The following is a 25,378-nucleotide window of genomic DNA, read 5'->3' on the forward strand; positions in this document are numbered from 1 at the left end:
ACAGAAAGGGTGTATACGCACAGGTCACAGCTGTGCCTCCATGTCTTACCTCCTGTAGAAAATCCCTACAGCTAATCTGAAACCACACTTTACCACATAGATGAATGCAGACTTTCTGACAACACATCTAGCTGCTGTTTTACCTGCCTTGCGTACATTTGTTGGATTTAAGCATCAGTTTTTAATTCAATATATTCTATTGTCATAAAAATCTACTTAGTTATGGGCTGGTATGAGCTTATCACGTTATGATTACCTCAGGTAAATATGCCACCATTTCAAGGTGTGACCTTATCAACAGAACAACATATTTTTTAGGCATTCCTTTTCACAATTTAAATCACCCAGTTGTGGTCTATATAATGTGGAACTGCAATTTTTTAGTCCGAATTCCTTGTTATTGTTGCCCCACATTCCTCTTTTGTACCTTGTCTGAGGTGCATCTGAGAGCAGCTAATTTTGTTGTGGTCCCTTTAAATGCAAATAAGGTCCTTTTTATACTCTGAATACTATAACGTAATAATTTCTAAAGGTAAAAATATATTCATAAAATGTGGTGTTATTTTGATTTAAATACAGACACATTCAGAGTGCAAGAACAAAGCTAAGTGTGCCAAAACTCAAACCTTTTAAAATAAAATCATAATTTACTAATCAGTTTATTCTGGTAAAAGCAACTTTGAAAAGCCAAGGACTAATTTCTGTTTGAGTCACAAGTATTGATATAAATATCAAAACATTAGAGCCAGCTAAAACATGTTTTTTTTTAAAGAGCTTAAACTTTTTCTATTTTATTCACAATTTTTTACAGATCAATACTGTTTTTGACACAAGCACTCAAGGAAAATGCTAAATAGTTTTATAAGTAGCAAACACTCATTTAACCGAATGTTATTCCTTTTTTAGTCATGCTGACCTTTCAGAGTAGCACTGGATATAGTAACGCTAGTTGGGTAGCCAGGCAATTTGCACATGTACTGAACCTGCTGCCTGCTGCTTAACAGACACCCTAGCCCAGGGGTGGCCAACTCCAGTCCTCAAGAGCAGGTGTCCTGCAACCTTTAGATGTGTCCCTGATCTGACACACCTGAGTCAAATAATCAGTTAATTAGCAGGACTCTGAAGAACCTGACTGCATACTGAGGAGCTAATTGTGCTATTTGATTCAGGTGTGTGGGGCCAGGGAAACTGGCCCCACACACCTCAGGACACTGGCTCTCGAGGACTGGAGCTGGACACCCCTGCCCTAGCCACTTAACATGCATTCTATATTTGTAAGTAAGCATTATCTTAGCAATAATGGGCAACGCTCATTTAGTATCCATAACATGACTTTGCAGGGGTTTTTTGTAAACTGAAGAGATGCTTAGGAGTAGTGCACCAAAACAGGTAAGGTAAGGGGAGCCCCCAAAAGTCAGAGACAACTTTGGTCACTCCGTTACTTTATACGTATCATTTGAAACCATTACAATTGCAGGACGGTGCATTTATAATGCAGTGGTTCTTGGAGTACCACATCTGATAATACTAAGTTTTCCAAGCACCATATTGTTAACAGGCATTTTAAAACTATATCACAGAGGGACTTTTTCCCATTTTTACTAATATTGTTATTAAAAAACCGAAACAAAGCAACTTAAAACATTCCTATCCGTTTGCATTGAATTCTAGCTTTGATAAGGGATGTGATTTAAAAATATACTTCACAAAAGTTGCAATTTCCATGTTTAAAGTTGGAAAATGTAACTGAAAAGTCACATGCAATTGGAATTAAAAAAGTCTGGGATTTCAAAACAATCTCTACCGCGAAATCCAACATATGCGCTTTGTCTAAAACTGTTTCTCACTGTAGTAAAATATATTTATTTTCTCCTTCTGATTGTTTCTATCTCAATAAATCTTTTGCCGCACGAGGTACTATACAGCCTTCTTCAGTGAATGTGTTGTTACAGTGTTCTAAAGTACAAAGTGAAGGGAACTACCTTTTTATCAACTTTGAATGCTATTTAATTAAACCAGTGTCTGAGCTTACCACTAGTGTTTGTGCAGTTAACGTGGTTAATTTAGGTTTGATGGCATTCCTAATGAATTCTGAGATGAAAGGCACAAAGCAGTATCAGCCACCCACACTTGTTCCTAGTTGTCATAACAGTTTATGTTTAATTTAGCCTTACATGTGATTAACAGCATGTGATTAATGATTACCACTAAAGGCAGCCCAAGTAACACACATAGCTAGGTATCCATAGTTTTTGTGATTTAGAAACTATTAAAAATCTTGACATTCCTTGTCACTAGTAACTAGATTGTGCCTAAATCAAACCTATGAAATAATGGGTTTTATTCATCAGTTACTCACCTGTACAGAGGAGAAAAGCTATTTCCGAATCAAACTGGAGCTGCTTCTGCAATGTTAATTCTTGTTTTGCATCTTTCCTTGTCTGACATCTTCTTTGCCAGAAACCTTTTTTGTGGTAATAATGGGCCCTTATCATCTTCAAGTGAAAGCGGGGGTGGCATGTTATGTGCAGGGAGGGGCTAAGCCCTGAATGGCAGATGATCACATGTGTACATGCACGGCGAGGGAAAAGGAATAGCTCAGTCCATCCATCCATCCATTTTCTAACACGATTGCCCCTGCTGGGATCGTGAGGGTTCCCGGTGGCAGAAATAGCCCAGACTTTTGCCCAGTTTACTGTGGTATCACCGAGACCTGCTGCGCTAGGATACCACAGGCGACAGGTGTCGTTGTGCCATAGTCGTTGTGCCAAACGAGTTAGTCTGTGGACTGTGTTGCTGTGTGTCCTGGAGACAGCCTGCTTGGAGCAGCTCAATGTATCAAGCTAGGTGTCAGATACAAAACTGTTCAATGTAAAGACTTCTTACCTCTGAGAAGTTTGTAGTGTGACACCACGTACCTGTATGCGTGGAGTCTGCATGGAGTGAACTATACTTGAGTATGTGGGGGTCTTTATATGAATTCACTTCTAGTTTTGACATTACAGTCAGGCAGTCTTGTAGACAGCTCAGAGGTCCGACCAGGTAGTGATGCAGTGTACCATAATGCTACAAATATCCAATGAGCAGAGCGGCTTTGGTGCTTACCAAAGTCATACTTACACATTTTAACAGAATTAAGCACAACTTTAATCATATATAAGGCGCACCAGATGATGAGGCACACTTTCAGTTTTTGAGAAAATTTAATGATTTTAAATGTATTTTGAACTAAATAATGCAACATCCATCCATCCATTTTCCTACACGTCTATCCCTTGTGGGCTCGCGAGGGGTGCTGGTGCCTATCTCCGGCTGTCGATGGGCGAAAGGCGGGGTACACCCTGGACAGGTCGCCAGTCTATTGCAGGGCAATAAAGCAACATATATTTCTAAAATAAAATCTAATTTTTTTGTGTTATGAAAATCTGTTTATGCTTTTTCAAATATATCACACTGTCTGCAGCTGCATGTGAAAACTGAGATTTAGTGAGTCTGAAATTGAATTTCAGTTTTGTGATTTATCTTGCTAGTCTTGCCTCGAGTAATGCATTTCTGCCACTGGGAACTCACACCTTCTGCATCAAGTCCAATGTACCGTAGAGAGACATGATCTGAGCAGAATGAAAGATCAACTGTTAGTGTGACTGAAGAGGATAGCCTCCGGACCACACTGTTGACACCCCAGACAATGCTGTTAATAGTGTCCCATACATCTGACAACATCTTTTCATTTATGGCGGCTGGGCAGAGGAGGCGGGATGTTATCGCACATGATCAGTGAACCTCTCAGACTCGTCCCCTTGAGTGCAGTGCAACTATGCAGCTTTGCTGTATACTCCCCAGGTTTGCTTAGCTATATAAATCACTTTTGCTTGGTCCTATTATCACCCATCAAGATAATCATTATCATGATAATTTATAGGATGTCTTTACCAAGCTTAAACTGCATGTTTCTACCCTTCTCTTTATGTATTAATAGCAGTCTTTAAAGTTAATGTGCCACATTTATTTTGTTTTTGAAAAACTGTTTTTGCCCTCTTAAATCAAGGATCATTGAGTATTGGGAATTAAAAAGTTCTCTCCTTCTAACCTTGTGGCATCTGTTTAGAGAAATAGATAACATTGACAGGATTTCAGTAATTTTCCTGTCAGAGTTTAAAATGAGGCACTGCAGTATATACGGTCAGGGTCCGCAGAGGAATGTAGTGGTCAGGTTTTGCTTGGACTGCTTCTCCACCAAAGCTTTAAATCACAGATGTGAAGGAGCAGGGGACAGTGGGAAATTGCTACGGACATTAATTTAACACTGAGTTCAGATGCATTCATCTTTCCTTATGCTTTTCCTTCTGGCAGAGGCTCTCTTGAGTGCTGGAGCAAAATTGTTGTCTCCGAGTTTGTGTGTGGCTGGACTTTCCCTTGCATATCTTTGTCTTGTGTGGAAACAGAGAAAATTCAGCCATTTCCATAGGAATCCATCTATACTTTGTGTTTGGAATGCCAGGGCGAAATTATGTGGTATAAACAAGAAGAACCTGCTTTGTCTGTGAGAGTCATTAGAAAGAAAGTAGAAATATCTCTGTCTGGTCCATTAGACATTGGGCCATGAAGCATAGCAACGCAAAGGAAAAAACTAAACGAAGTGAAGGCAGTAAAATTCTCAGCTCTTTCTTACCCATAGCCAATGCTCTTTGATCAGAAACCATGTTTTATAAATCTTGAATTAAAAAAGGCGTTTTATATACTCAACACTACTTTGTCAAAGGCAAAATATCCAATAAAGTTCTGTACATGAATAAATTGTTCACTTTTTGCAATTAAGTAATGCAGAAAGCAGAGTCAAATCTCAACATCGTGCTGTTCTGTAATTCCTGCTCTCACCTCACTCAACAGGATTGGCCTTTTACTCCTGGGTAAGCCTCTGGACCGAGAGACCACAGATCAGTACCGTCTGATTGTCACCGCTTCAGACGGCAACCCTGGAGGGGTGAGGCACAATTCTTTTTACTTGTCAGCCATATTACTTTAGAGAGCTACTGTCATAAGAAAAACTAAAATACACCTAACATATTTAACAAAAGTCCTTTTAGCAGAGACCCAGGAGATTAGAGGTTGAGATTTTTTTTTCAAAATGTCTACAGTAGCATTATTAGGCCAAAAGAAACCAAATTAGTGCCAGGTTTTAAAAATATAAAACATTATGCGTATTTGCTCCATCACAATGGTTTACAAACTTTATATAACAAGTGGTACCATCATTTTAAAACGTATAAATACTATTTTTATTGTATGTCAAAATAAAATAGAATAAATAACACCAAACAAACTCTTTTTGTGAAAAAGTTGTTACATTGCTAAAAGTATTACATTTACACACTTTGCTATACTATTATCTTGGATTGATCTTAATCTTGAGCCTAGTTACAGAGCATTTCAATAGGCAAGTTTATTTTTGAAACTTAGAACAGATACTGGGTTGGTTTGGGTTTGATGTGTTTTCCAGATCCAAAAGATTCATTGAACAAAGCTGCAACACAATGGCTACCAACACTATCCAGCTGGTCAGGTCTCTGTCAATTATTGTTTTTTTACCAGCCTGGTGAGCTGTGGTATTATAGAGCAATAGACGACAGAGGGAATTAGGACACTAGTGTTCTTAATCAGCAGCGATCTACATACATATACAGAATAAATACAAACAACTTATTTTCAAAATACAAGAATTTATTAAAAAATACTTCAAATTCCAGTTAAAATACTTTAGTCAAGACACTCTTTGCCTAGAGTAGTAATGTTTAATTAAATTACTAAGTAAAAATTAAAGAATGAAATCACTGAAGGAGCTAGATCTGCAAAGTCAACGACATGATGCCAGCGATTGTCCACTATCGCTAGATGCTTATTCAGGAGGAGTGAATGCTGAAAGCCAATGACTCAAAGCAGTTTTATTAGGTTTCCCTAGATGGATAACTTTTTAAAAATGTTTGGTTCAAATATCTTCATTGGAGGCATGAACCGGTATCAACCAGACTACACAAGATGTCATTGCTTCTTCATTTTCTTTTTTTCCCCTGAGAACAACATTGAAATAACGATGAAGTTCACCTATAGATATGTCTCCAAAACCCAAAATGTATTTTGCTACTTGCTTTCTTTTAAACTTTTCTCTGCCCAGACACAGCCTCCTAATGTAAACAAGTGAACACATTAAGTTCAGCACGTCGGCGGCCGCTATAGGTCTAGTAGCTGGGGAGAACGTCTCCTTAGACTGGCACGTGCGTTAGTCATGCTGTAGTTTGATCAGGGCAGTGGAAGTAAAACCACTTCTGAATTAGAGATAACTAAAAGAGCACATCTGAATTAGAGTCTGTTCTTGGGGAATCTTTGGCTCAGATTGTTTCTGCAGGGCCTCAGACAGCCAGCTTCAGGCAGCTAGTCTCATTTTCGGGCAGGGTACGTCACTGAATGCACAAACAGCAGACTGTAAGTCCCGTTAAGTCCAGGATTTCTTCAAACATGCAGTCTTTTACTTGGCCAACGAGATTAAGCATTCATGTGCTTGTCCTCCCCAATGCAACCTGTTCCAGAGTTGTAAGGCAAATAGAAAGAAATGCTGCTGCAAGGAGAGTTTTATGGCTTTATGACATCACAGTGATCCCAGCTGTGAATCCTCCTTCTTGGGAGCGCTCATAAAAATTGGTTAATACTATGCATTCTGGGATTCAGTTTGTACCTATCTCTTTTGTTCCATGTGCACTTCAGTCTCGCCCGATAAAGTTTTATTTGTCTAACTGAGCTCACACTGGGTTTTTTTATAATGTTTTATTCACCGTTTAACAAATTATTATCGACTGTCAGTTTTTTTTTTTTGTGCATGATTACCTGGCCTAAAGAATCATAAATTAATGAATTTAGTCATTATTTAATTAGTTTTCTTTTATTTGAATGCCAAATTCTGTTGATTTAACTGTCATGAAATATGAATGAACATTTGCAATTAAATTGCAGTACAACATTATGCTTTAAAACTTTTCAGTTTGCATAGTTTAGCAAGATCACCATTTCCTTTTAGTCCATTACATTTTCACATTTCAAAACTAGCCCTCTGCATTAAATGCAGTGGATTAAAAAAAAATATGCAAATAGCCATAACCATAAGTTACAGTGGGATATCTGTTAAAAGTTGCAGCCCTTTCAGTTATCAAAGAATGCACTCAAACATGAGTGAGCTCATTCGGACTAAAGCTCACTCTTGAGAAAGAGCAGACACTAACTAAACCTTGATGCTTTCTGTGCTGTCTGCCTTTAGAAGCTGATAATAGCATAAACTGTTTTGATTTAATTAGACCCCACCTCAGTTGGCTCAGTTTTGGGTAGCTGTCTTCATTCCAGGCAGGGGTGAAAGGCACTTTCCCTTTTAAGATGCAGTGTATGATAGGCAATGAACATTAGCTGATGAGCTGTCACAAGAGTGATGTTGATTGCTGCCCCCTCACCTGCACACTCGTAATTTATTGGCAGCCACAGTGCGTCGGACTCTATGTTCCTGTGATACGTCACAGAGTGAGAGGGACACAGACAGACAGTGACTGGTAGGAATGAAAATAGGAAATAATTGAGGTGCATGTAGGTTGAGGCTTGACTTTCCAGTGTGAATTTACAGTCTTAAGTGTTGATGGACAGGAGATGCACACAGCTATTTAAAGATATTTTTTTCTGTGTTGCACAGAATCTTTTTCACAGAGTATATTAATGTTTGATTTGTGTAGGTTCTATGTCACAGCCAGGGAATAATCCTGTTACAACAGCAACACAATTAAACGAGAGGCAGAAAAAACAAGCTTGTAGGAGTGTGGAGGTGAGGAACTCATTCAATGCTGTCATTTTGGCCTCAAACACAAAAAGGAGAACAGTACTCCAATAGTTTTTTATTGTTTGTTTTTTTGTTTTGTTTTGCTAGATCTTAAGGACTTATATTTTGTTGCATATTTTTAAGTAAATCACTAAAGAAGACAAGTCAAAGGTTTAGGTGTGTCTAGAAGGTTAGGAGTACATGAGGTTTAATATCACGTCAGATCTTAATTTACATATAAGCACGATTACCTGTTCAAAGTTAAGGCTGATGGATGTGAATTCTGTAAATTCTAATGCTTAACAACAAATAAATTAAGAACGTTAACACAGAGACAGAATTTCCCCTCTATGGTACTGTAAAATATTTTTTTTCTTTCTTTAATTAAATATCTTTGTGACCCACCCCGTGGCCTATTGCATTGGACACAATTGATTAATAAAAATAAACTCTGTAGTTACTGGGGTTGTAACAAAAACAATTAGCCCATGAGATTATCTTAGATTTCAAATAATGATTTAATTTACTAAGTGAAAACAGCCATCCAAACTAACCTGGCCCCATGTGGAGAAGTAATTTTCCCTACACCTAATAACTGGTTGTGCCACCCTTGGCAACAAAACCTGCCCTCAAGTGTTTGCAATAACCAGTGTGTTAAGCATGAACACCAGTTTTCATGCATGTTTTGCCATGACTCAGCATGGGTCATGCCAAAGCATTTCAAAAGAGATTTAAGTCTGGAGTTTCACTAGCCTACTCCAGAAGCTTCTTTTGTTTTTTGAGCCTCTATTATGGAGTCCTAAACATGCTTCTAGCATTTTTTACCACTCCAGTACTGATAAAGATTAAAAATAACTTAAAGATCAAAGTCAATGTCGCTTTATTTGTCTCCCTAGGGAAAGATTTGCCTTGGACAGAGGGTTTCAGTGCTCAGCCATATTGTACTCATCCATAAGATCACAAAGATAATTAATACATAAATATTTTAATGCAATCATTTAAAATAGTCAAAATCCTTTAAGCTAAAATAGCCTTTTTTCCTGTAATTTCTGCAGACACAAACCTTTTTCAATGAAATTAACTGTTTCATCAGCTAGTTTTGCAAACAACAAAAATGTGTTCAACAAATTTCTACGTTTGTATTCTCCACAGTACAGACTTTAATGAAAACTAGCAAACTGACTTAGATCCCAACAATTCAGCCTGACAAGTTGGGTCGTTCTTGTTGGGAGTGAGTACCGGACTCCTAATAGCCTGATCATATCAGTCCTTGCTAAACAAGGTTTCTGGTCAGGATTATCACTTAAAAGCGAAGCATCACCACCCAGCTCAGTATGTATCAGACAGTTGATTTAAAAGACCAGACATCAAAGAGCCTCATCTATTTCAGGTTAAATCAATAATAGCTGCTCATTAATCAGATTCAAACCCAGTGGGTTGTGATGATTTTGTTTCTTCTTTGACACAGGTAAGTCAAACCACAGTTGCAAGTTGACCTTAGTTGGCCTAACACTCTCTTTGAAAAGAAAAATGAGTTGAACTAATCCCCAAATTACAACAATGGCAGTGAGTCACATTCATTTGCAATGAATGTTCCTTTGGAAATGAAGACACTCATGTAAACAACTAACATTCCCTTGCCATGTCTTTTATAGATGTTACAGTGCCAATGTTAATTAAGAACAAATAAAACAATAATAAAGGATTCTCCTACGATATAGTAGTGACACTTAACTATGACATTTCTTTATGGCATGACAGTTGTCTCGTTTGCCAGTGAAGCTTGAAACAGCTGTCTTCTCTAGGGTGTTTTCTCCTACTGGGGCCACACTACAAAAACACGTTTGCTATTTGCAGGCATTTCTGTCCCATGACAATGTAAGATACTAGCCTGTGCACATTATGCCATTTTTTTACGGTATGTTTAATTAAAGTTGTATGGGTATGAACTTTGTCCCTGTTTGAAGGTTTCAAGCTGTAGACTTGACCTTACTGGCCCTGCTAATGAGTAGTGCAGTGGGGAATTGGTTTAGACAAATTAGCTGTGAGATTTAAAAATGCACAGAAACACTAAACAAAATATAAATATAATTTGATGCCTTGTTAAAAGTATAATGAGAAAAACAGACTGCTAAAAATGTTGCACTCTTGTCATTGGTTCCACTAGTGTACTGCAAGCAGAGTTGTTTTTTAATGATTGTATCTATCTACAATTTTCACCTGATAATTACTATGATTGGATCTTTCTGTTTTAATCAAAACACTTACAAATTGAATTAAATTCTGTCTTTGACACAAACTAATTGAGATACACAACTGTGTAGTTATTTTTTTTACACCAGCTACACATCAGTGACTCCTTGGTTCAAATGTTGAGGTTGTTTGAATAAACTAATATTTTTTTCATCCTACAATAAATAAAAATTGTTTCAAATGAGAAAGATTGCTTCAAATCCAGCAGACCATTTGCAATCTGTAGTGTCAAGAAGAATAATGAGTTTATAGCAAATGGTTTGTTTCTAATATTTTAATATGTTTTCATAAGGAATGCACAGACAGGGCAAAAAGGGAAGCACTTGTTAGTTAAAATGTGGATGTGTTGGTTGTTTTGGGTTGATATCCCAAAATTCTAAATCATTTCGTTTAAAATGTATCTACTTGTATCCCTCTGTTCTAAAGGAATGTGCAATGGAATTAAAAGTTTATAGTGTTATCTTTAGTGAGTTCACAAACAATGAATTGCAAACAGGAAGTCCTGCCATGTCTGTGTAGTATTTTTGGCACTTTGAAGTGCCCCTGTTTGTATGTGTGTATGTATTGGGATGTAGAGTTTAAAATGCACATTGTTTGATTATTCTACTCACCAAAGTCAGGATAAGTTGCTTTCACTTAATGTCTTCACATCTCTCTAGAGAGTTCAAAGCCATGTACATAGCTAATTAACAAGTTGTCATGTTTATTAGCGCAATTAATCAGATAGTAGGTCGGCGTACCTCAGATGAAGTCTCTAAGCATTCAACATCTCTGTGTGAAAAAAATTTTCTTCAGTGTAGACTGAAGGTCTGCATAGCATAGTGTGAGATTAATGTTATTGTTTCATTGCTGCAGTATCTGGGTAGCTTTTGTATTAATCAGGACTGAAGTCGCAAAACTGATGTTCCTTACAGGAAAGGTAAAAGCAGACTCTTATCTACAGCTAAGAAGAAGCAATTAGATAAGTTCATCAGGAAGGCCAGCTCTGTTCTAGGATGCATTGTCAAGCCTTTGCAGGTGGTGGGTGACAGATGACTCTGGCAAAAAGAACATTGTTGTTGGATGATGTCTCCCACCACCCGCATGGACCTTTTGCAGAGCTGAAGCTCTCCTTCAGTGAAAGACTGATGGACCTTATGTACACAAAGGAGCAATATCGCAGATTGTTCTTCCCAAATCGTTCTTCTAGCTCTTCCCCAAGGGCTTGGGGAAGAGCTAGAAAGAGCCTGGAAGGTGAAGACAACAGTAGTGCCCATGGTTATTGGAGCACTCGGGGCAGTAACCCCCACTGGCTCCAACAGATACCTGGAGAGACCTCAGACATCTCAGTCCATAAGAGTGCAATCTTAGGAACAACTAACGTCCTAAGAACAACCCTCAAGCTCGTAGGCCTCTGGTAGAGGAACTAAGCTTGAGAAATGGAGAGCCACCCACCCTGCTCAGGAGTATGAGGGGTGGGTGAGAGAGCAGTTTTTTTGTTGTTGTTTTGTTACTGTATGTGTGTGTGTGTGTGTGTGGCATCTCAGAGTTTCAACAGTCATCCCGATGAATTGTTAAACATGTCCCTAACATATCTGACAGCCTGGTTGAGCTGGTGATCAAATTGTGTATGCCACAGTGCGAGTACATAGGAAATCTGACACATCTTGCTACACAATTGAAATGCACGGCAGATACTCAGTAGTGTGATAGAGTTTTTTCTTGTATTGTGTTTACACTCATTTTTCTTTCAAATCATTATTCAGTAAGGAGACTCTTTTTGATGTTGATGTTTCTGTTCATTCTGCTTTAGACATCTACTACTACTGTGAGCATAGTGGTGACTGATGTCAATGATAACGACCCAAAATTCAACATCACCCTCGGCACCAACTTCACTGTTCAAGAAGAGCAAGCCAATCTGTTTGTTGGACAAGTCAGAGTAAGTGCACTGTTACCGAAGAATGATGTTTTTTTTTTTTTGTTTTTCCTTGTTTTGATGTAATAATCTCTGCATATGTTTTTGCATTTTAGCCAACATGGTGTTTATTGCTATACAGCCACATGTTTTAGTGGCTGTAGAGCTATGACATAGTAATTGTTGGTGCTGCCAACTAAAAATTACCTAATTTTATTCAACACAGTTGACCCACAGCTTCCTCCCTGATGGTTGCCTTGGCTGAGCTTCAGTGTACTGCCAGATTTTTCTAATTACTCCTGTAGATTAAATGGCCTGAATTCTGTCAGTGGATTAATCAGGTATAAATATAGTTGACATTGTCTGCCAATATATTCACTATGATGCAGGAGAGGTATATAAGCCAGCCTATTATTTTTGTTTTAATTATTGTTGTTGTTGTTCAAGAATGTATATTTACTCTTCAGATTGTCTCATTTCTTACAAACATTACAATAGCTATTAAAGTCCAAAGCATGTAGGAGTTGGTGTATAGATTTATGTTACCATAAAATCTGACATTAGTTATTTGTTTTAATTGCCTTGCATTGTATTTTAGTGTAAAAAAACATTCAGATATGTAAGCCTTTGTCTACAATGTTGACATTGTAGTTGTAGACACCGTTATATTTTTATGAGTAAACATTGTGAGTTTATGGAGTGTGAAAGAGAACAAAAGGACACAAGACGGAAGCTTGGTGTTTGCAAGAAATAAAGCCTTCTCAAGTCTCCCTCGCAAGTGTTTCCTCAGAAATGCAGCGAGCAGCTAGAAAGGGGCTTAGTCCAGTGCACAAACTCCCTTCGTCTGCCCTGCTTTGGAAGCCTTTGTGAGCTGGCAACTCACCATCTAGAGCTGAGATTCTGACTAATCAGAAAAGTACATTAAAGTACTTAACTCAGTTCTATCCTGCGCTCTGGGTGCATTGGGAGGCTGCAGTTTACTGAAGCTGATTGATTTGATTTGCTCATACAGAGATACATTTATTTATTTTTTTGCAACATCACTGTAACAGCAAGAGCAATCTGTGTAAACAACATGGATATAGCGAACATAAAAAACAACTAAAAAGTATATGTAATTCTTCAGGAATACTAGATCATGGAACACATTTAGGGACAGATTGACAATTTTATTTTCTGGCTGACAATAATTACTTCAAACATCATCTATAAAAAGGCCCTGCAGGTGTAATGTTGAGGATAAATCAGTTTCATGAATGAGCAAAAATATATATTTTTTTTTTCCTCTAATTTTAGATTACAGGTCGCACTTAAAAGATAAAGAAACGTCTTGATTTTCTCAAGAATTAGTTATTATTAAAGTGAAAAAATAACATGGGAACAAGTTGACAAAAAGGTATAGAAAAAAGTCAAATCTTATATTAAAGAACCAAAAAGCAAGTCTGTCATGAATTGACGAAAATAAAACATAAAACAGAACAAAGCTAAACAACCAACAATACTAGTTGTAAACACTGCTTATCGAGTGTTAATCGTGGAATGGAAGTCTCAACTATAACAATTAAACTGCTAAAGAATCCAAACTTTATCAGAAGGCTGTTGGTATTTCAGAAGCTAAAAGCTAAGTTATTTTATGGCAGAAGTTCCTCCATAATTTTAACCTTACTGTAATCTCATAGGGAAGAAAAAGAAAAGTGGGAAAAAAAACAGGGAAGCCCAAAATTTGAGAGTTGTAGGACAACACATCAGCTTCCACCACGAGAACCATCAGAAATTGAAAATAAAATACACTTTACTTTGGCTCACTTCTCTTTTTTAAACCGGGTCGGTCTCTCCAGAGGTAATATTCTACACCAAACAGTGACAACTGAAACCTTCTCAGCCTTGGAGGTTTCCTTTAGGTTGGAACAGCAGTACTGTTTTTGTTTTTTCTTGGCATTGGATGATGACATGACCAAAGTTGCAGAACCTTGGGTCATGTCAAAATCAGATTGTTATTACAAAAATAACATGTTTGGAAAGGAATGTCCTGGAACATATATATTAATAAATATGTACTTCGTTTACAGCAGCCGGAGGAGACATTGATCGTTCTGAAATAAACTATGAACAGAGACTTTAGTCACAATAAGGGTAGTCTTATGCAAAACAGTAAAGCAACAACTTGGAAGGTCTTAATAAGAGTAGATTTTTTGAGAGACCATGTAAGAAAGCCGCTTCAACGGTCCACCTATTATTCATTTTTGGAAAATTATGAAATCCAGCAAGGCGAGCTTAAGTGGGCAGCAAAGTTGAAAATTAAGAGCTGTAATATTATGCAATGCTTTATGTTTATTTTTTACACTGTAAATAGTTGAGTCTGTTGTAAGAAAGCATTCAATGCCTTGAATTTTTAGAAACTGAGCACTGAGCTAGCATGCAGAAACAGCAACATTCATCACTATACTTTCAGAGATTATACTACCAACATTGCTGTCTCAGTAAAAAAAAAAAAAAAAAAAAACATAGAGTGATTTCAGTTAAAGGTCCAGTTTGCAAATATCTCTAAAACCAACCCCAGTTCACTGTGACCATTCAATGCATGGTATATAGCCTGTGTATTGCCTACATCTTCTGAACTGATATCTTCAGACAGATGTGAAAATAGTTTTTAATTCTTCAGAGGATTTTCTGAACCTCTTTGAAACTCCCAATTGGGATATTACCTTACATCAACCCAACTACTACTGCATAATCCATTTTTTATTTTTATGTAAAGTTAAACTGACTTTTTATGCCCAATATAAATGTGTCCATATAGATATGAAGTACTCAAAATATCTGTACATGTTGTAAATTGAGCATATTTGCAGTAGACACTGCCTTTGAATTTGTGTTAACTATTATTTCTGTCTGCCTTGACTATATTTTAGTTTCCTTTTGGTGTATCTGCTTGATTTAATCCCTTCATGGTGGAGAGGCATATTTCTTCAGAGAGAGATGCCATTTTGCATGCAGAGAGCACAGATTTGCATTTTAAGACATCATGCTCATTGCACAGCATCTGAAGAGACCGTTCCCCCCGGGATGCAGATTCTAAATAATCTTGACTTGTAGACATAATTTATTAAGTGTGTTATTATGTTTTTAAATGCTGCAATGTGCCCTAAGATACAGGGCATGGGAAGGTCTGTCCAGATTCCAGGACAACATTTTATAACATAATGTTGGACACACCTGAATTGGTCAACATTTGCTAAAAGCTGTTAAGCCTGTTTTTTCTTTTTTCCCCCTTTTTTTTTGGTAACTCACAATGTTACGTGAATAGCAAGCATTTCTTTCTGTTTCATCATCACTTTCTGATAAGCTGAGAAGTGATCAGTAATTGAATTTCCCCAAGCCTGAGTAACATATTGAGATGAACATCTTCTATCTAGCTGAACAAATTTGGAGAACAGTAGCCTACAGCTCCTTATTGGATGACATGTTAAGTGACTATCCAACAGTGACAGCAGAGAAGCATTGAAAATAAACTAACATTTGTGTCCATTCAAGGATTTCCTTTCTAAATCTTATGTTATGGTGAAACCATCTCCCTTCTCACAGCCTTAAATTCACCTTCAGGGTGGGAGATATAATGGAGGCAGCCAAGAGGCTCCAGGCAGCTGCCATCGGTTTGGATGACTGCAGTCTAAATACATAATGCTATTAAGTAGCTTAATGCTATCCTTAAAGTGCTTTGGATTATCATGACAGTAATTGGAACCAGTTCCCACCTGTTCTTTTTTACACACACTCGAAAAGATTAGCAACAATTTGGCTATCGCGACTGACGGTGGTTGTTCTGGAACTGATAAATCATGCAACATTTAAACCCATTCTCTCTGCTCTCACCAGGGAAGCCATACACTCAGCAACGCTGACAACTGGTGGGCAAATCCATGAGAGCTTATGTCAGGCACATTATAAAGGTGTCATGTGAAATTCCATGGTAATTAGGCTTTTGAGCATATCACCTATGTTTTGTTGTTTCTTCACAAACAAAATTTGATGATTGAAACTGTGGCTAACCATCACCAGATATTAGCCACAGACAGGATCACAAACTGACCCAAGACGACAGCCCCTTTAAATAACCACCTAATGAGACCTGGTTAGATCATATTCACACAAAGCAGAACAGCGCAATATTCTGCACAATAGACACTGGAAAACTGTGACAAAAATAGCAGTCTGGTGAAAAATACCATGAGACCCCTCCCACACACACACACACACACACACACACACACACACGCTTCCTAAGGAGAAGAAACACAAAAAGTAAAAGATCAGACTAAAGCTTGGGTACTACTGGCATACAAGCATGCTTAGAAGGAACAGGCTCAACTAGCCATCCCCAAGCCGGGGGTCCTCGCCATGAGACAAAACACACTATTTTCACTGGAGTGCTGTTTTTGTCACAGTTTTCAAGTGTCTGTTGTGCTGAATATTGTGCTGTTCTGCTTTGTGTGAATATGAACTAACCAGTTCATATTAGGTGGTTAATTAGGGAGGCTGTGATCTTGGGTAGTAGCCTGCAGGGTCAGGTCTAGCTAACACTCTAAATACATATGCCCCTCATACCTTGCTAACTGCAATTTTAAAGCAAGCTTCTTTAAGCCTGGTACACACTGTTTAATTTCAAAAATCCCACAGGACTGTAAAATGTCAAGCTTTGCGAGCTAAACTTGATTGTACAGTCTAATTCATACCTTCCTCTCAGCTCTGTTGAGAAAACGTCATGTTTTTCTAAAGAAATACAGTGAGGGGTTATCGCACAGTGGATAATTCATCTTTCAGGGACAACCAGGATACGATAGCTCTATCAATATTTTGGTGAGAAATCACTTTATCCTTTAATTTTAGTTGCATTTTCGCCCTCTATCAGGCTGTATCTCTGAGTAGAACGTAGTTGTTCAGCTGAGCTAAAAATGGGATGAACAGGGGCGCATGCTTGTCCAGGGGGTTAAAGCGTTTTATGTTCAGGGATACAGAGAGGTATGTCAAGGCCTTAACATATGTCACACTGCATGATGGAAGTAGTCAGTATCCACAATTGGTTCCTGCAGCAGAATGTTGTCACTGACATACCATCCATCATCAATAAATGAACAGCAAGACATGGATTTCAATTCACTTATTATTTGAGTCGAACACTGAAAGAGGTAATGATGATGATAATATGTTTACTTTGAAGACGTTTTTCTCAGCCCTCAAGGACGGCATACAATAATACACAAAGTCCATTAAAAAGAAACAACAATAAAATAACTTAAATAATGCAATTGACATCAGATAAGATGGGCAGTCATAAACAGATATGTTTCAAGTTGTTAGGAATTTGAGATGAGGGAGTAAGAAGATCAGGTAGAGGGAGAACAGGGGAAAGGAGCCAACGGTAGCACTCCAAAATGTTCTCAATAAATATCTGACATTGCTTGATATTTGTCATCGGTTGTGTTTGTCTGCAGACAATTCAATTGGTGGTCGGTGCATTTGTCACCCACTGAAAGACGCTCAACTCTAGCGCATGGCCTGAGATTTTCTATCATATCAGAATTTTGTTTAAGAAGGCTGCAAATCAAATAGTGTTAACCAGGCTTTAATAAGAGTGACATGTCTTTAGTCTCTGGGCCAAAATTGCCTGTGTTTTTCCTATCCTGTCAATTTTTTTAAACACCTAAATATGTCATTGCTATAATGGAGGGAAAGGTAGATCAGTCTTCTTTCAACCAGCCGATTGGCCGTGTGCAACAAAATGTGGGGTCGGGACAGGCAGGCACCACAGTCCTTCTCTGACATCTCATTAGTAAGGACCTCAAACCAAAGGAATATTATGAAAGAAATATTTAGCAAATTTGAAACTGTAAAGGACAATGTACGGCGCTCAATACCAGATCTGCCAGCAACAGTGCTTTGATCATAAAAGATTGCATACATGTGAGTATTTGGGAACTAGCCATGTTTGGTTAAATAAATTAATTAATTAATAGTTCTTGTAAAGCGAGAAGGCTGTTTCTCAAGTCAAACACGGCCTTGTCTCTGATATTGGTGAACAAAAAAAATAAAGACCTTGTCTGCCAACTTTAAAGGGAACATATCATGCTTTTAAATTCTTCATTTCCACATTGAAATCATTCAGCTGTGTTCCATATAAAGTGGAACTGCAATGCTTCGGTCTGAAGGCCTCATTAATTTAACTTAATTTTCCCTTTAAAGTGTTTTCTTTGTATCATTTGATTCTGCGTTCACACCAAACACAGCATTCTCTTGCTGCCTACTTTGCAGAAGTAGAAAGCATCTTTAAACTTCATCCACTCGGAGCTGAAAACTGTATCCACACAGAAGCTTAAAGGAGTAATGAGAAATATTCACCACTAGGTGGTGCTTAAGCACTGTTTGTAGACTAAAACAAGCTGCAACCTGGATAAAAACACAACAAAACATCATCACCTTTCAGAGGAACATCTCTAATGAAGAAGTACGTAAAAGCTGGTTCGCACGGCAAGATAGTAATAGAGTCGGCTGACGTTCAAAGCCTGAACTACACCAGACTTAACGCTAAAAAGTCGTTGATAAAACAGGTTTGCTTGTACAGTGTGTGGTGTCTGGTCATATGGCAAGCACAACACACCACACAAACTGTTTTCACTCAAGATCATTTGGGTGTCAAACAGGAAATTTTGCGAAATTTCTCAAGATGAAACGTGAGTCCAGAGTAAATACAAATGGACGATGAATGGCAATAGTTTGTGGACTAATTTTACCAGAGAAAAAGCATAACAAAAAGAAAAGGTGTTTGTTAAAGGAGTGGAGACAGTGCGAACAGGGTCTCTGCGTTTGCTGCACTTTGAAACTCAGGCAATAAGCTGTTTTTTTTGTTTGTTTTGTTTTTTGGGGATTCCCTCATCTCGCTTTCTGATAAGCTACACGTCACATTCAACAGGCTCATGCTCGTTTCTCCTCGGGGAACAGCACACATGCTAGGATGTCAAGGCAAGACAATCCAACATGTTGAATATCCCCGTTTTGAGGTCGGAGTGGTCCCGACGTAACACTGAGCGGACCCAAACACTTTTAATACACCACAATAGGCAGGAAAACGTCTAAAATTATCTTAAGAGACACACAATAATTGACGCCTCTCGGAAGGGGTAGATCGGGCAAAAATCAAGCTCAGAATCCTGCTGTGTAAAACAGCCTTTACTCATAACTTTGATCTGCTGGGGGAGATTGATCCGCCATGTTGCTTCAACGCTGCTCTGCTCTGATGGTGGCATTTTAGGGCAGCTAAGCCCTGAGTGGCAGCAGTTCACATGCACATACATGCTCGTGTAGCCGGCCTGGCTATATAAACAGGAGACTGGAGAACAGAGATGTGGTATGACATCTTATCATAGTCCATCTGATTTATTACCTTAAGTTCTTCTCATCACAATTTTTTCGTTATTTCTATCTAAAATAATGACATTTTGCTTAATGCTCCTTTTAAAGATGAGACTGCACAGATCTGTTGAAGGGATTGTAATACCTATGCCAGTGCCTAGCGTAGTAACCCTGTCAGATAAAAGATGAAGGGTGGGGCGAAAAACAACAAATGCAGGTGTGAGTAGAGAGGCAGTTGTGTAGCCAGACGATAAGGCAGTCCACACAAATGCAGTAGAGGAGCAAAATGTACTGTATTAAAATCCACAATAAATTGAATAGAACAACTGCATCCCTGAAGTCTGTCATTGTTGCTGTTTGTGTTAGCACATGCATGTTAAGGGAGAGGTGAGGTCTACATTGGCTCGCATGCACAAACACCGGCTTGTAGCAGGTTTTGCAGTACGGGTGTCCAGACGACTTGAGACTTTCAGATTCTTGGAGTCCGTTTCAAATGCTGTCAGTTTTGCTGCCGCTTCATTTAGACAGGACCCCCTATCTGACTAAAATGTTTGTTGGGTACAGCCGAACCCGTCTTTATGTAGATAGTGCAAGGAATCAAAAAGATTTGTCAATAAAGTATTTTTGGAAAGTGTTAACATGTCGAATTGAAAAGAATGGCAAATTATGTAAATTACTCTGCATCACTATCTCCACATAGTTGCTGTTTTTTTTGGTTTTGTATTTTCTGCGCTTTTGTGTATTCGTATTTGAGTTTTTTTTATTGAATGTATTATTTAGATTTTATTTCAATTAATTATTTTATTGTAGGGTTTACATAAAAAACATAATTTTCTTTTGTCTGACAAATTACACATTTGAGTTGCAATATCAAGAGGAGAAATAATATTCGAACATGGGAGTTGCTTTGGCTCAGCTGCATCACTGAAGCTTAAATGGCTTTGTTGTTGAAAGCTTTGTAAATATGCAAGGCATCAAGACAAAGCCAAACTCTCATGAATCATGTGCTGGATCAAACCAAAAACCAGATGCTGTTTGCATGAGGTGAAATTTGTGTTCAGTTATCTTTGAAAATCTGGCATTCATCTGCTGTGTTTCTTTGTGAATATTTACCCCTTTTACATAATGCATGTAAATTAATTATTAGTGTTTTTCACTGCTTATTAGCTTACTTGAACAGCTTTAAAAAGGAATCATAGTTATTTAAATATATATTTTAGTGAAGTCCAATTTTCCAGAACATTACTCTTCTATTGTTAGGCTTCCATGTGAATATTGCAGATGTATTCCCCAACATTTCTTTTCAGTTTACAATCGAGTTGCTGGTGCAATAAACTGGGCTAATTCAGTAGCCTAAAAGCATTTAATTGAGACTCCTTGAAAACAGCCCTTGTAACTTGCTGACATAAAGTAACTCAAATAAATAAACCTAACATTTGATTTTTCTCTGAGAAGTTCTCTCATTAAAACACCCTGTTTCATTGTCTCTCTCCTTAGGCCACTGATCCAGATGCAGGAGCCAACGGTCAGGTTTACTACAGGATTGTCAATCATCCAGACTTGTTTGTAATCAGTGCCAACGGAAGCATCTACACAAGACGACCTCTAGACAGGGAGTTAATGAATCACTATAGCCTGATAGTTGAGGCCTCCGATGGGGCGGTAGACCCTAGAAGAACCACCATAACTCTCTCAGTCCAGGTTCTGGATATAGATGACAACAGCCCAGTCTTCTCACAGCAAGACTATGTGGTGAATGTACCTGAGAACAGCCCTGTGGGGACTGTGATTCTAAAACTAAGTGTAAGTTTTCATTATCATTGTCACCATTTTTTCCCCCTCCTAGATCTAGTTCTAGCATTTAGGCTGGTTATCTAGTGTAAAAAAAAAAAGTGTCTTACCGAGGGCACTTTTTGACAGAACAAGACCCAAAGTTGTTTTTCTTGAGTCACATCCAAGGTTCGGTAGACTGATCCATCTTAAATAGCAAACGTCAACATACTCCACCAAAAAAATGCTTTAAAAAACAACTGCATGTATTTGGATCTGGCTTCAATACTGTCAAAAATCAATGCAAATGTTTGCACTGAAGTGAAGAGTAGAGAAACCCTATGCATGTAGAGCAAACATTAGCAGGGGGCAAGTAATTTTGAGTGACATTGTGAGTGACATCTCCCAGATAGGGATGTAGCAGGAGGTGGGGTGAGTGAGAAGAAGACGGAGGTAAAGAAGGTGAGGGATTTGAGTGACAGAGGCTGGATGGCACTATCATAAACTATACAACAACACCTCAACTCTAAACTGACACTTGTGGCAAGTTAGATACCGACTGGGCAAAAGGAAAACGAACCAGAGGCAGACATGTACTGGATTCATATTATTATTAGCAGTATTGTTTTTTCACTAATGTAAAATTATTTGCAGCCTGTTATAAACTTGAGTGACATTTAGCATTTAGTTATTGATATTTTAGCATGCCGCTTGTTTTTTAAAAAAAAGTAATTGCTTTTTTGTAATTTATTCCAACTGTTTTTCAGGAACTTAATGGCAAACCCTTAATTTGACATCAGAACCATTATTATGGTTTCTGTGAAGAAAATATTAACATTTTTCATTTTGATTAAGAAAAACTCAACAAGATTCTATCAAGTACTTGGGAAAAAAACATTTGAACACAACTTTCCAATTCATATCCTGGCTATTCTTCCCATCAACTATGATCAGCTTTTCTGTTCCTGCTGATCAAAGCATTCCCTTAGCATGACACTGCCAACAGCATGTTTCATTATGGGGTGGGCACGTTCAGAAAGTGTAGTTTTATTTATTTATTTCCTGACACAGATTTGCAGTTGCATACAGGACTGTCTCAGAAAATTAGAATATTGTGATAAAGTTCTTTATTTTCTGTAATGCAATTAAAAAACATGAAATGTCATACATTCTGGATTCATTACAAATCAACTGAAATATCGCAAGCATTTTATTAATATTGCTGATTATGGCTTACAGCTTAAGAAACCCAAATATCCTATCTCAAAATTCTAGAATATCGTGAAAAAGTATACTGGTAGGCTATTCAACTAATCACTTGAATCGTCTAATTAACTTGAAACACTGCAGGGTTTCCTGAGCCTTGAAAAACACTCAGCTTGGTTCAGTAAACTAAATCACAAGTATGGTAGTGGTTAAGAGACGACATAAGATTCTCACAGTAACTGGTGTACTGACCATGGCATTACTGTCCTTGATTGGCCTGCCAATTCCCCTGACCTGAACCCCATAGAGAATTTGTGGGGTATTGTGAAGAAGAAGCTGAAAGAACCAGACCCAACAATGCAAATGAGCTAATGGCCGCTATTGAAGCATCCTGGGCATCCATAACACCTCAGCAATGCCACAGGCTGATTGCCTCCATGCCACGCCGCATTGATGCAGTAATCTGTGCAAAAGGATTCCCAACCAACTACTGAGTGCATTAATGGACATTTTCAAATGTTTGATTTTGTTTTGCTGTTATAATTATTTTTTTACTTGGTCTGAGGAAATATTCTAATATTTTGAGATAGGATTTTTGAGTTTTCTTCAGCTGTACGCCATAATCAGCGATATTAAAACAATAAAAGGCTTGCCATATTTCAGCTGATTTGTAATGAATCCAGAATGTATGACATTTCATGTTTTTTAATTGCATTACAGAAAATAAAGAAGTTTATCACAATATTCTAATTTTCTGAGACAGTCCTGTATAGGCAAAAAGTTACATTTTATTCTTATTTGACCAGATAAACCACTTATTCTTGCTTTATTTGCCTTTATCTGTCAGTTTAGGTTGAATACTAAATTGGGGAAGTCTGAAGACACCTACTGAGTATATTGCGAATGTAGGTGTATCAGAGTCAAGAGAAATGTGTACCAATGCATTCCACACCTTTCTGATTGTCTATTAATAAAGTATTAAGTACAGTGCATTATTTTATTATTACATCAGAATTATACACTACTATGTGCTGGTCTTTCATATAAAACACCAAAAGAGGTACATTGAAATTTAGTGTGGAAAAAAATACATTAATTCTTATATTTGTCTTGTGGATTAATGCTTGTTTCTTTGATCCATTAAAATACAGAATTTAGTCATTCTGAGATAATATATTTAGCTGATTGCTCAAGGGCTTGGTTTGTTTCCTGTCTGAATAAATGTATAGTCTGAATAAACATTTCCAATAAGTCGAATTTTGCCTGGGTCAGAATAATTTAGATCTCTGCAGGCTTAATCTTATATTGCATTAGCCCTTGGAAATTATATCAGCTTTGTGGTTTGGGATTTTACTCCATGAACTTTTGCTTTCCTCAGTGGCTTAATTTAATGAGAACCTGATTAATGAATGATTGGGGTAACCCCTGGAGCCTAAAAATGCTAAATTAAAACACAACCCGCTCTCTTTGCAAAATCCTTTTTTGCTCATCTCTTGTCATCTAGAACACTTATCTCTCTGCTTCTCTTCGTTCTTCTCGCAGGCTGTGGATGCAGACACCTTCTCCAACATCACATACCGCATCAAGACTGAGTCAGCCAGGCAGCTGTTCTCTCTTAATCCTATCACTGGGGAGCTAGCTGTGCTGCAGACCCTGGATTTCGAGGGCCTGGCAGCTATGGGGATGGGGACTTCTTACACTTTCCAGGTAGAAGCTGTCGACCAAGGAGCACTAATGCCACCGGGACTGGCTACTGTCACAGTCCGCATCACAGTAAGAGCAGAAAGACATCCCCCACACACAAACACACACACACACCTTGTTGCTTTGGAGATTCAGTCTTGGTGAGCAACGATTTGGTGAGTCATTAGCTTGGTTTCACAGCAGTAATATCTTTCAAAGGCCACAACACAGAGACCGTAACACAAAAGCAAATCGAAAACACTGAAGTTCTGCAATTGCACTGTCATTGCCATGTGTCACTCACTGCAGTGGGTGATTGAATTACCTTTGTAAAACACATTTTAGACTCCTGATGTACTCACCCGTACTGAAACACCACAAAAAGAGTTTTGATGGATTGGGGTTTCTGCCTCGCATACACTGCTATTCACAATCTGAATGACTCATTAGCTTTGTGACAGCAATTATGCCAGGTTTTACAGGAGTGTGTCTTTCCTTTACAGCCTTTGTAAGCTGAGCAAACAAAAGGACTATGTTGTGAGACTGTGGGTGTCTATTTAACAATGCGTATTTTCACTCTGATTAATTCTTCAACATGTGTGGACATTTATCTCTGTATTTAGTCCACCTCCTTAAGGTTTTCAGAATTAAGCTGTCAGTTTTGTATGAGAGGAAGAGGAAGTTTCTTTTTTGGAGCAGGTTTTCTAACATGTCAAGGGAGTATATCCTGATAAGAGCACACTTTAGTCACATTCTGTGCGCTGTCAAGGAAAAATGTCTGATATGGTAAGGGAATGGCACAGGCATTGATACCAAACCAATTTCTGCCATTTGAAATGACAGAAGAGGAAGAATGAGCCTAATGGATTCAGTCTAGCCTTTAGGGGACTAGAGATAGAGTTGATTCCACCAGTTTCTCTTCCTCTTTTTGAACACCTCAATAAAGTTATTTGAAGTAATTTCCCTATCTTTTCTTTTATCTTGTTGATGCTATCTCTTTCATTATATTGCTAGCTGTGATGGATTTATGTTGCACATGTCTTGTTCTCATTCAGCCTTTCAATATTCTTTTTCTATTTCAGAAAGGTTTGTTATTATGTATGTGCATATGTTTGTAATCAGTTGGAATTAAAGGATTTGGCATTGTAGTACGTGCAGATCTGAGAAAGAGAGAAAAAAAAACACATCTTCCACTGTAAACATTTGTTGCTCAAAGATCAGGCTTTTTTTGTTCAAACTTGTTGATGGATTTTCTGCAGCGAAAAAAGCAAAGTAAATAAAAACCCGTGTAGGGATCAAAGTGAGAGCCTACA

The 25,378-nt window shown here is 37.9% G+C and overlaps 1 protein-coding gene across 4 annotated transcripts in view; it reads left to right on the plus strand.

Annotated features, from left to right (window-relative positions):
* Window positions 1-25,378, plus strand: part of pcdh15a (protocadherin-related 15a) — a gene marked incomplete at its 5' end in the record, with an annotated part of 170,277 nt that overhangs the window by 48,230 nt on the left and 96,669 nt on the right. For all 4 annotated transcript variants that reach the window (XM_036125847.1, XM_036125848.1, XM_036125845.1 and 1 more), the window contains 4 exon segments: window positions 4,891-4,984; window positions 11,895-12,023; window positions 20,904-21,209; window positions 23,925-24,155. In XM_036125847.1, the coding sequence (XP_035981740.1) occupies window positions 4,891-4,984; window positions 11,895-12,023; window positions 20,904-21,209; window positions 23,925-24,155 (760 nt within the window).

This window comes from Fundulus heteroclitus, chromosome 22, assembly GCF_011125445.2.
Source record: "Fundulus heteroclitus isolate FHET01 chromosome 22, MU-UCD_Fhet_4.1, whole genome shotgun sequence".
NCBI lineage: Eukaryota > Metazoa > Chordata > Actinopteri > Cyprinodontiformes > Fundulidae > Fundulus > Fundulus heteroclitus.